This window comes from Ahaetulla prasina, chromosome 8, assembly GCF_028640845.1.
Source record: "Ahaetulla prasina isolate Xishuangbanna chromosome 8, ASM2864084v1, whole genome shotgun sequence".
Classification (NCBI taxonomy): domain Eukaryota; kingdom Metazoa; phylum Chordata; class Lepidosauria; order Squamata; family Colubridae; genus Ahaetulla; species Ahaetulla prasina.
In genome coordinates this window covers 62,382,060-62,394,609 of record NC_080546.1, presented here as the reverse complement: position 1 = coordinate 62,394,609, position 12,550 = coordinate 62,382,060, and the positions used below count along the sequence as shown (strand labels likewise).

At 42.5% G+C, this 12,550-nt stretch overlaps 1 protein-coding gene across 2 annotated transcripts in view; it reads left to right on the top strand.

Moving 5' to 3' along the window:
• Positions 1–790: 790 nt before the first annotated feature.
• The window catches only part of LAP3 (leucine aminopeptidase 3), an 85,612-nt gene continuing 73,852 nt past the window's right edge, over positions 791–12,550 (top strand). Inside the window, exon 1 of one of the 2 annotated variants that reach the window (XM_058193768.1) lies at positions 791–945. In XM_058193768.1, the coding sequence (XP_058049751.1) occupies positions 826–945 (120 nt within the window). In that variant the 5' untranslated portion in view covers positions 791–825. The remainder of the gene's footprint in view (positions 946–12,550) is intronic. The other variant, XM_058193769.1, reaches the window with a different exon arrangement.

The following is a 12,550-nucleotide window of genomic DNA, read 5'->3' as shown; positions in this document are numbered from 1 at the left end:
GCTAGAAGAGGGAAGGTCATGGCAAAGAGGCCTGCCTCGAGTCCCAAGAAGCAGGTGAGCCTGTTTGTCCCAGAGAAATTGAGGGGAGATTCCATGTCAAACCTGTAATAACAGCAGGGCTATTGCTTGACAAAAGGAGGGAAGGACTGTAAATGAGAGAAGCAGTCTAGCTGGACTTTTGTATGTGCGTCTGCTATTGACAAAAAATTTCACACACAAGACTCTGCAGTTTTCTTGCTGTGTTTTACAAAAAAAGGTGACCCTTGACTTCTTCTTGGGCTAAGAAAGGGAGTCTTGTCTGAAGTTGTCCTGCTGGCTTAGCGCCTAGGACAGGACTAGAATTCAGCGTCTCCTTGTTGGTAGAGAACTTTCCCAGCTTGGCTCTGGAATGGAATTGGTTTTGGAGAAGAAACCAAATAACTCCCCATTCACACTGGACAGAATTTGCCTCCAAGATCGGGATATCCAGGTCTCTTTCCACGAGGGCCGGAATCTTAAATCCAGCAGGCTGGACTTCCTGGTGGACTCGCGTGCAAGATGCGAGGGGGAGAAGCGGCCGCCTGGGGACCTCCTCACTCACAAGGGAGAGAAGCGGAAGCTTTACTCGGGGATCTGAGATCTGCCCAGCCGCCTGGGATTATTATTTTGTTAATGCATTGGTCAGCAAGCGAAGACCCTTGTAAGCAGCGCAGAGAAAGCGAGGTTGTTGCATAAAAGACGTCCGCTACTCTTCCTCCACCCCTCATACGGAGCCTTGCCTCCCGGCCGGCCCCTACACTCTCCCCCGCCCCGTTCCCGTCGTCCTCCTGGCCATGGGCGGCGAGCATGGTTCTGCGGCTGCTGTTGGCGAGAGTTCGGTGCCCGCTGGTCGCCCATCCCCCACGCACCCTCCTTCTTACCGCCTCCATGGCTGCCGGCACGCGCGCCGCAGCTGCCGCTCAGCAGGTAGGGCTCGAGCGCGCCTCCCGGGGTCTGAGACTCGGAGCGGAAGGGAGAGGCAGGCGTCAAGCCCTCCCGACGCTCCGCGGAGCCTCCGGGCGGCAGATGCTCTGGGGCGCTGCGTCGCGGGCAGCCTGTCCCTGTCCTTTCCAGGCTCCTCTAATCCTCGCAGTTGAGCTAGGGGCTCTGCCGCCCCAGCACTTGGAGTGCTGCTGGCCGGCTGCGGAACTAGCGAGGGAAGATGGCCGGGGTGGTTCGCATTTGCCGTTGACACTGTCCCAAGATCAAGTCCTCTGGGTGACATTGTCCCAAGACCGCGACCCCCTGCTGCATCAATGCTCCGAATCTGAATTTTTCTGCGGGAAAAAAGACGCCTCTAAGTGGTGGTTGGTTGCCCACAATCATGACACGGGTTGGTGTGTTCCGAAGGGGCTCAGAAACACTTTTCGGATCCCTTCAGGTGCTTAGCAATTTCCTGCTTCCAAGTTTTTTTGTGAAAATAGAACAGCGCAGTAAAAATGTTTTATTTGTAATGTTTTATTTCTATTTGTAACGTCGTGAAAATCTGTTCCCCTTGGAAAGAATGGCTTAAAGCCCCCACGGTTTCTTTTTTTTTTTTTTTATTACTTTTTTTACAACAAACAAACAAAAAAAATACATTATTACACCCTTGTGCTATACATAAAAGGAAGATTTGGGTCTTCGGATATATCCTCATGATTGCCAAAATCCACGTTCTCGAGGTACAGGTACTGAAGCGTCCAATGTTCCAAGCGCAAAGTCCACAAATGGTTTCCAAGTCTTCCAGAAAATATCTTCTTTATACACACCACTTCTAATTTTAATATCACATGTCATTTTATCATTTAAAGCTAATTTCCACATTTCAGAATTCCACTCTTCTATTCTAAAAATCACATCTAGTTTCCAATATCTAGCTATTATAATTCTACCTATTATAATCATAATTCTAATCAATTCTTTTTCATATTTTGTTAATTCTATTTCCTTAATTACCAACAATAATATAGTTTCCACTCTCAATGTTATTACTTTCCCCATCATTTCAAATATCATTTTCTCCAATTGTTGCCAAAAGTTCTTAACCTTACCACAATTATACCACATATGTTCATAAGTCCCCAATTCCATCTCACATCTCCAACATTTTTACTAATTTTTTATCCATTTGTGACAATCTTACTGAGTCAAATACCATTTCAAACAACTTTATAATTGTGTTCTTTAATCCTTATAGATAAAGTTCTCATAATTCTACTCTTCCAATTCACATTCCAATCTGACTCTGGTATTTCAATATTAAGATCTTTTTCCCAATTTGTCCTCATCACTCTTTGTAATTTTTCATCAGAATTTATAATCTTATAAACCCTACTAACGAGTCCCTTTAGCCCAATTTCATCTTTCATAATCCGAGATACTAAATATTCAAATTCAGTTTCACATCTATTTATCGAATAATTTTCCTTTAGTTTTTTTGTCCATTTTTCTATCTGTATTTTTCAAACCAACTTAACCCTAATTTTTCAATAATTTCTTTATTCCTCCTTTCATTTCCCATAACTTTTATCCAATCTCTAATAATTTCTATATTTTCCTCTTTAATCACTTCATTACGTTTTATATTATTTTAATCGGCCAAATTCCAGTTGTCTCCCCCAAAAAGATTATATCCGGAATTAAAATTTTAACAAATTTGTTCCACATTTTACTTAATCCCTTTAACCAATAACTTCTACTTACACATTTTAAATTTGCTTTATCTAAAAACCACCTTGATCCAAATTTCTATATCCCTTAACTCTAAATCTCTCCAATAGTTATCTTCACCTTTAAGTATTTTTACCACTATCCGGATACCATACGCACAGTAATAATTAAATAATTTGGGGATTCCTAATCCACCTTCCTTTTGATTTTGATACCACATTTTCTTCACTAATCTAGGTCTTTTGCCACCGTTGCAAAATTTATCCAGTTTTTTCTGATATCCTTCAATATCTTTCTCTGTCAAATTTAGTGGTAGCATCTCGAATAAAAAGTTGAACTTGGGCAGCAACATCATCTTACACATTGCAATTCTACCAAACCAAGACAACTTTAAAATTTTATATTTATCTATCTTCTTCTCAATTTCGTTAATCACCACATCATAATTAAGTTTTTTCAATTCTTTAACCTTAAATGAAAGCACTATACCCAAATATTTCAATGTGTTTTTAATCCTTATCCCAAATTGCTCTTGCATATTCTCAGACTCATTACCATTACTATCCATCAATAATTCTGACTTTGACCAATTTACTTTCAATCCTGTCATTTCCTCAAATTCTATCAAATGCTTATATATCTTTTCAGATCTTTCTCTACATTTTCAAAATAATTAAAGTATCATCCATACAAATTTATCTTATACCCTTATATCCTTCTAATTCTTCATCTTTTCTATCATTTTGTCAATATTTCCATAGCCAATAAAAATAATGTTGGGGACAGGGACATCCTTGTCTCGTACCAGCTTCTAATTTTATCTCTTCAGTTAATATTCCATTCACCTTCACTCTTGCACTGCTCTTTTGGTACAATTTTGAAATAACATGTATAAACTTATTACCAAAGCCTAAAGCCTCCACAATTACTTTAATTGTTTCCCATTGTACAGAATCAAAAGCTTTAAAAATATCCAATGATACTATACCAATTTTATCACCATTATATTCAGCTACATCTATAATATTTAATACTCTTCTAACAATATCACTCATGTATCTACCCTTCACAAAACCTACTTGATTATAACTTATATATCTATCTATAAATCTATTTAATCTATTACTTATAATAGCAGTAAATATCTTTGCATCCTGATTAATTAAAGAAATGGGCCGATAGGACTCAATCCTTTCTAAATCTTTATCTGGTTTAGGAATTAGGATATCACCGTTCTATTCCATTACGAAGGTACTTCCCCACCATGTAATATTCCATTAAATAATTTTTGCAATCTTGGTATTATTAATTCTTTAAATTCTTTATAAAACTCAACAGGTAATCCATCCTCACCTGGAGCTTTCCCTAATTTTAATTTTTGTATTATTCCATTAATCTCATCTTGTGTTATATCTTCTTCCATCAATTCCTTATATGTTTGATCAATTTTCACCACATACTTTTCTAAATAGCTTTGCAATTTTCCCCGATTAATTGGTTTCTTTGAATATAGATTCTGAAAAAAATTTCTAACCACTTCACATTTCTCTAATTTTTTATAACATCTTATACCTCTATCATCTATCAAAACTCCAATTTCTCTCTTCTCTCTTTTATCTTTCGCCATCTTTGCCAATAATTTAGAATTTCTATTACTAAATTCAAAAATTCCTATTTAAAATCTCAAATTTCTTTTTACTAACTCTGTATCTTCTTCTATCATTTTATTTCTTAACATATTAAGCTCCTGAAGAATTTTTTTCTTTAGTAAGCAAAATTGATTTTCCAATTCTTTAATCTGATTTTTATCTCTTTCCATTTTAATTTTATAATTTTTATATTTCCTACTTGATAATTTAATACTCTCCTCTAAACACCGCTTTCATCGCATCCCAAACAATTTCAAATTTAACCTCCCCGTTATCATTTAATCTCCAACTTTCCTCCAGTTTTTTAAGTATCCATTTTTTATCCTTTTCATTTTTATACAATTTCTCGTCATATCTCCAATAGCTTCTTTTTTTCTCAAAATTAAAATCTAAGTCCACCATAACTTCTGCATGATCAGAATCTTTAAAATTCCCACATCTACCTTATCCACATTATTCAACAAATCTTTAGAAAGAAAAATATAATCAATTCTAGAATATGTATTATATATCTTAGAGAAAAAAGTGTATACTCTCTCAATTCCTTTAACCTCTCTCCACACATCGACCACGCCGTTTCGAAGCATCCACATATTTAAAATCCCCATTTTATTTGCTCCTCCACAGCGGGTGGGATTAGTACTATCTATTTTATCTCTGATTAAATTAAAATCCCCAGCCACAATTACTTTCCCTACACTTTCATTCTCCAAAATTTTTGTTATTTTTTCAAGAAATTCTCTTTGTTTTTCATTCGGTAAATATAAATTAACAAGTGTCACTTTTTCCTCATTAAGATTTCCAACAATTATTACATATCTTCCATCTTCATCCAAAATTACCTTATGTTTTTCAAAGTACACCCTATCTGATATCAGTGTTGCAACTCCTCTAGCTTTTGAAGTTCCAAATGCTTTTTCATATATTTGCATACCTTTTATATACATTCTATCAGAGCGTATAGATAATTTGACATTGAAACTGACATCTGAAATGCAGAATTTAAAGCAAGAGATGAATGAAAACTTTGCAAAACAAAAAGAGGAAATGATAATGATTAAAGATGAAATGGAGCAGATGCATGTGCATGAGGTAAAAGTAGATCGGCAAATTGGTAAAATATTTTATAAAAATGAGCAGCAAGATAAGAGAATCTGTCTTTTGGAAGAAGAGATGAGGAAATATAATTTAGTTATCAGAGGAATCTCAGAAGAAAAGGAGGATAAATTGAAACAGCGGGTTCTGAAATGGATTAATGATTTGGATACGCAACTTACGTTCACAATAGCAGACCTGGCAAGTGTTTTTAGAATTGGATATAGAAGGCAAAATGGTTCTAACAGGAATGTGCTTGTCAGGTTCGCAAATCTTGGTGATAAGTTGGAAGTTATGGCCAAGGTGAGAGAGTTGGGAGATGCTTTGAAGTTTGAAGGGAAGACTATTCAAGTCTTCCCGGATATATCGAGAGAAGAAAGGGCATGGAGATTTTTTTTAAAACCAATCACAAAAGTTTTGAGAGATAATGGAATTAAATACAATTGGAGGCCACCACAACAATTGAATTTTTTATAAAGGAAGGATGCGTACAATCACCCCAGATATAGATGCATTATTATATTTACGGAGCTTGGACTGATTGAGATGGAGGATTTAATGGAGATAAAAGATCAAATGCTTCAGATGGGTGGAACATACGGAAACATCAATCCCAGAAGAAGAAAAGGGGCTATTGGAGGGCAAGACTCAAAGGGTTAAAGAGGAAAGAAATATCACCTGTGTTGGTTGAACAGAAGAAGAGTCGTGAGGATACAGTAAGAGAAGAAGCAGATAAGAGTCTTGGAAAATACTGAAGCTGAATGCGGTCATCGCTATCTTTTTTGAGTGATGAATTTAAATAGACAGCCCAAAAGAAGTGGCCCGGCATTGGCACGCCCCTCTCCCCATTCTCTTTATAGAGGCGAAATCGATGAGGATGTGGGGGAAGAAGATTGTTTGTACTTTATTGTTTGTTTTGTTTTTTGTTTTTTTTCTGTTTTCTTATTGTTGTTTATATGTTAAATATGGTAGTTTAATGTCGGGTGGTGGGCACAGAAAGGAAGATGCGGGGATAGGATTAAAAAATTTATATTTTAAATGGGAGTTATAAAAATAATGTCATGGAATGTGAAGGGTACAGGGAATCAGATTAAAAGAAGAAGATTGGAGCTTAAGATTAAAAGGGATTTGCCAGACATTTTATTTTTACAAGAAACCCATCAGAAATCTGAAGATTCAAATAGAATGTATAAGCCCCCACGGTTTCAACTTTCAATATTTCTGAACTGGAGTCACTATAACATGAATCGAGAATTCACTAAACTTCTTTAAACCTGCCTTGCCTTGTTGATAGAACATAGGATAACAGAGTTGGAACGGACCTTGGAGGTCATCTAATCCAATGCCCTGCCGGAGCAGGAGACCCATACTGTAATGTATTTTGAACTTTGAGAGGGAATTTTGGGCGGGAAAATTGCACGTTGCTGATTGGTTGAAGCCTCAACCAAAAGAGTATTTAAAGAGGGTTTTTTGCCGTTTGTCTTTGCTGGGGTCACAATAAACTAAAGAGCTGTTGTCACTCACTGGTCTCCTGCCTCTTCATTGCCCGAACTTAACATTGGCGACGAAGGTGGGATGTTGAGGCAGTGAGATCGTAAAAAGAGCTGACGGAACCAGGAATTGGAAAACCCAGCCAGTTCTTGAAGGCGGAAAATAGCGATGTCCAGCTACACGCCGCCAGCGCCATTTGACCCAGCAAAGGAGAAATGGGGGTCGTACATGGCTCGCTTTGAGTGTTTCCTCGAAGCAAACGAACTACAGGGAGTCTCGGACAATCGGAAGCGAGCATACTTCCTGAGCCACTGCGGTCCAGAGGTCTTCGATACGGCGGAGTCACTCTCAGAGCCAAAGCCGGTACAATAGGTACCGTGGCAGACACTACAAACAACACTCCGAGCGCACTACGCACCGGTACCCTCAAAGTTCGTCCAACGGTTCGAATTGAGGCAACGGGTACAGCGAGAAGGCGAATCAATAAGCGTGTACATGGCCGCGTTGAGGAAAGTCGCAAACCACTGTGAGTACAGAGATTTGGAGGATTCCTTACTCGAACAACTCATTTGTGGGGTCAGGGACATCAGACTACAAAGGCGGCTGCTGTCTAAAAGCAACCTGACTTTAGCGATAGCCCTGGACGAAGCCAGAGCTCATGAGATGTCCACCAAGGCGGCGGAGACTTTGCAAAAGCCAAACGCGCAGGGTGCCGGGACAAAGACTACACCGGTTCACAGCGAGGAAGTCCAGGCCGAATCGGAAGGTGAGGAAGAGGAAGAGGTGTTCCACACCGGGAGGCTGGAGAGAGGTGACCGGGACGAATGTGTGAGTTGTGGGGGGCAACACCAACGGCAAAACTGCAGATTCAAGGACGCGGTTTGTCGGCGGTGTGAAAAAAAAGGACACATAGCTCGGGCCTGCCGAGCCCCCCAACCTTCCCGCCAAAAATTCAAACCAACCAATCAGAGCGCGGGAGCAGCAAAGCGGCCCGGGATTGGTCCATTTAAAAAGGGCGCGAAGTTAAACCAGACCACTGTGAGAGTGGGCCACGCATCGACACGACTAGAGAAGAAAATATTTACCCAAGTCTACATTGAAGGGGTGCAGTGCCCAATGGAAGTAGACACTGGGTCGTCAATCACAATTATGTCCTGGGACACCATCGTGAGAGACTTGCCAGCCATCGCAAAACGTCAGCTACAAACCCAGAAGCTGAGAGTGCAGGACTACCAAGGGAATCGGATCCCTGTTTGAGGAGTCACATCCGTCCAAGTCAAATATGGACAATTCAAAAAGACCCTGCCAATCACCATAGTAAACGGAACTCTACCGAGCTTGCTAGGGCTGGACTGGTTCCGAGCTTTGGGCATGGGAGTGACCGGGGTCCACAGGAGCGACGTCATCCTCAGAGATGAACTACTGAAGGAGTTCGAGGATGTTTTCAAGGATTGCCTGGGCAAGTACGTGGGGACCCCTATTTCTTTCAACCTTGACCCCCAAGTCGCCCCCATCCGGTTAAAGGCTAGGAGGGTTCCATTCGCCCTAAAGCCCCAAAATTGACCGAGAATTAGACAAGCTAGTAAGCCAGGGAATACTAGTCCCCGTCGATCATGCAAAATGGGAGACACCCATAGTAACCCCAGTCAAACCGGACGGATCGGTCCGGATTTGCGCTGACTACAAAGCAACGCTTAACAAAGCATTGCAGAAAAGTGCATACCCCGTTCCAGTGGTGCAACATTTGCTACACTCATTAGGGCAAGGGCAGGTCTTCGCCAAACTCGATTTGGCCCAAGCCTACCAGCAGCTACCTGTAGATAGCAGCACAGCTGAGGCGCAGACAATTGTCACTCACCGCAGGGCTTTCAAATGTATGCGACTCCAGTTCGGAGTTAGCGTGGCCCCAGGGCTCTTCCAGAACCTAATGGAGCGATTATTACAGGGCCTGCCAGGAGTGGTACCATACTTCGACGATGTATTGGTATCAGCTGAAAACTTAGAGGAACTCGGGGTAAAACTAAGGAAGGTGTTGGGCATTTTTAGGTCTGCTGGGCTTAAAGTTAAGCTCAACAAATGCCACATTGGGGTGAAATCTGTAGAATTCCTAGGATACTGAATAGACAGGGAAGGGATCCACCCCACGGAGAGCAAGGTACGGGCCATTAGAAAGGCCCCAGCCCCCAAAAATAAAACAGAATTACAGACATTCTTGGGGCTTGTTAATTTCTATGCGGTATTCTTGAAGAATAAAGCAACAGTAGCCGAACCGCTACATAAGTTGCTAGCAAAGAAAGCTGTGTGGTCCTGGGACAGAGAAAAGGCTAGGGCATTTGAGGGGGTAAAAAACCTTTTGTCCAGCGATAGCCTCCTCATCCAGTACAATGGCACATTGCCACTAGTGCTAGTTTGCGATGCTTCACCATATGGGGTGGGGGCGGTGCTCAGCCATAGGTTACCGAATGGAACAGAAGCCCCTATAGCGTATTATTCCTGGACGATGTCCTCTGCGGAAAGGAACTACAGCCAGCTAGATAGGGAAGCGTTGGCTATAGTCTCCGGGGTTAAGAAATTCCACGAATACTTGTTCGGGCGAGATTTCGAGATAGTCACGGACCACAGACCCCTTCTAGGACTCTTAGCGGGTGACCGCCCAACACCCGTGGCACTTTCTCCCAGGCTGACCCGATGGACTATTTTCCTAGCGGCATACTCCTACAAATTGCTCCACCGCCCAGGAAAAGACTTAGGCATGCGGACGCCTGAGCAGATGCCCTTTACCAGAGACAATTGAAGACCCCACCCCGGGGACACCCGTCTTGCTAATTGACTCTTTGGACTCTGGCCCAGTCACATCCAAGCAGGTGGCTAGGGCATCTTACAGGGACATTACAATACGGACTGTAATCGGTTGGGTGCAAAGGGGTTGGCCCGCTGCGCCGGGCGAGCGTTTCAAAGACTTTGCGAAAAAACGATCAGAACTGTTGGTTCAAGGGGGGTGTCTGTTATGGGGGGATAGGGTAGTTATCCCAGAAAAATTACGCGAAAATGTGTTGGAACTGTTGCATGTAGGCCACCCAGGGATTGTGAGGATGAAGAGTTTAGCGAGGAGTTATGTATGGTGGCCCTTAATGGATAAGGACATCAGCGACGGTAGGGAAATGCCAATCCTGCCAAGAGTCAAGGTCGCTACCCCCTACGGCCCCAGTTAGAGAGTGGGAGAAACCCCAGGGGCCATGGTCCAGGATTCACATAGATTTTGCGGGGCCGTTCCATGGGCAGACCTTTTTAATTGTAGTAGATGCCTACTCAAAATGGTTAGAAATCATCCTCATGAAAAGCACAATGGCCGAAGCAGTAATCACAGTCCTAAGGCATCTATTCGTAACACACGGTCTGCCTGACACCCTAGTCTCTGACAACGGCCCGCAATTCACGGCAAACCAGTTTGAGGGGTATTTAGCGGGAGAGGGCATCAGACATGTCCTCTCGGCGCCTTTCCACCCGGCGACGAACGGACTTGCAGAACATTTCGTTCGGAGCACCAAGGAAGCGCTATCTAGGATAAGTCCAGGCGACTGGCAAACGAAAATAGACACGTTCCTGGCCATCCAACATAGGACCCTTTCTGTAACAACTGGCCGCAGCCCAGCCGAACTCTTAATGGGCAGGAAACTCAGGTGCCCACTAGACCGACTAAACCCAACGTATACCCCAGACAGGTACAAGGGTATTCAAGGAAACACCAGGGAAATGACAGTGGGTGACCCAGTATGGGCACACAACTATAGCGAGGGCCCAACATGGTTAAAGGGGGAAATTCTGGGCATAACCGGACCCAAATCATACGTAGTAGACATGGAGGACGGCCGGGTATGGAAACGCCACATAGACCAGTTAAGAAAACGTATACCAAACAAACTAGAAACCAAACAACCAGGCCCTGACTACCAATTGTTTGAATCTGCCGCTGACTCAAACCCGAGGCGAGCGGAGGACTTATCTGATTCCGATGAAGTCCAGCGACGCCAACCGGTTCCTCCTGAAGGCAACAGGAACGACTCAGCCAATAATCCAGGGCCGGACGGCCTAGAGGAGGAGCTGGGAGGAACAAACAGTCCCTCCGACCAGCTCGACTCTTTCCCAGAGAATGAACTGAGCAGGTCTGAAAGAGTTAGGAGACGCCCTGTCTACCTGCGTGACTACGTAGAGAAATAGCATGCAAATATTATGTAAATAGAGGTACAAAGCGTTCTGGGAGGGAAGGAGTGTAATGTATTTTGAACTTTGAGAGGGAATTTTGGGCGGGAAAATTGCACGTTGCTGATTGGTTGAAGCCTCAACCAAAAGAGTATTTAAAGAGGGGTTTTTGCCGTTTGTCTTTGCTGGGGTCACAATAAACTAAAGAGCTGTTGTCACTCACTGGTCTCTGCCTCTTCATTGCCCGAACTTAACACATACCATTTCAAACAAGTGGCTGTCCAGTCTCTTCTAAGAAAAGCCTCCAGGGATGGGAGACCCACAACTTCTGAAGGTATTCCACTGGTTAATTGTTCTCACCTAAGAAATTTCTCCTTAGTTCTAGGTTGCTTCTCTCCTTGATTAGTTTCCCTCCATTGTTTCTTGCCTTGCCTTCTGACTTTGGAAAATAAATTGACCTCGTCCTCTTTGTGGCAGCTTCTCAAATACTGGAATACTGCTATTATGTCTCCCCTAGTCCTTTTCACAAGACATACCCAATTCCTGCAACCGATCTTCATATGTGTTAGCCTGCAGCCCCCTAATCATCCTTGTTGCTCTTCTCTGTACTCTTTCCAGGGTTGCAACATTTTTTAAAATATTGTGATGGCCAAAATTGGATGCAGTATTCTAAGTGTGGTCTTATTAAGGCTTTGTAAAGTGGTATTAATATTTCACATGACCTTGATTTTATCCCTGTATTATTGCAGCCTAGGTTTTTTTTGGCTGCAGCCGCACACTGTTGGCTCATGTTTTAACTGGTTGTCCACTAGGATTCCATGATTTTAAATTTATGGGTTTTAAATTGGGTTTTATTCTTATATTTTTAATTATTGGGCTTTTAGAATAAATTTTTTAATTGTTTTTATATTGTATTTATGTGTTTTTTAAGCGGCCTGAGTCCTTCGGGAGATAGGGTGGTATATAAATATGATCAAATAAATAAATAAATAAATAAAATGATCCCTCTCACAGTTTAAACCATTCTCTACCTACTGTGTTTCCCTGAAAATAAGACCTTGTCTTATATTTTTTTTGAACCTTGAAATAAGGGCTTGGCTTTATTATCGGGGAGGGGGGGTTCTTATTATTTTGGGGGTTCAGGAGGAAGTGAGCGTGGCCACCTCATGGCTCCTGCTGTGTTGCACTGCTGTGGCAGCACAACACAGCCACTCGTCAGTTGTTCACTGGGGCAACCAAAAGTAGGAATCTCCCCGGCGTTCTTGGCACTCGCTCGCCTCCCATCCATCCATCCCCCTCACCTACAAACTCCCATCCCACTCCCACCTCTCTGTCAGGCAACCCCCAGCAGCCCCAGATGCCCAAAGCCTGCGCCTGCCTGGCTCCCTTTTCTACAGTACCCGGCTCTTTATTGAGGGGGGTGGCATGTGGGACAGGGGAGAAGC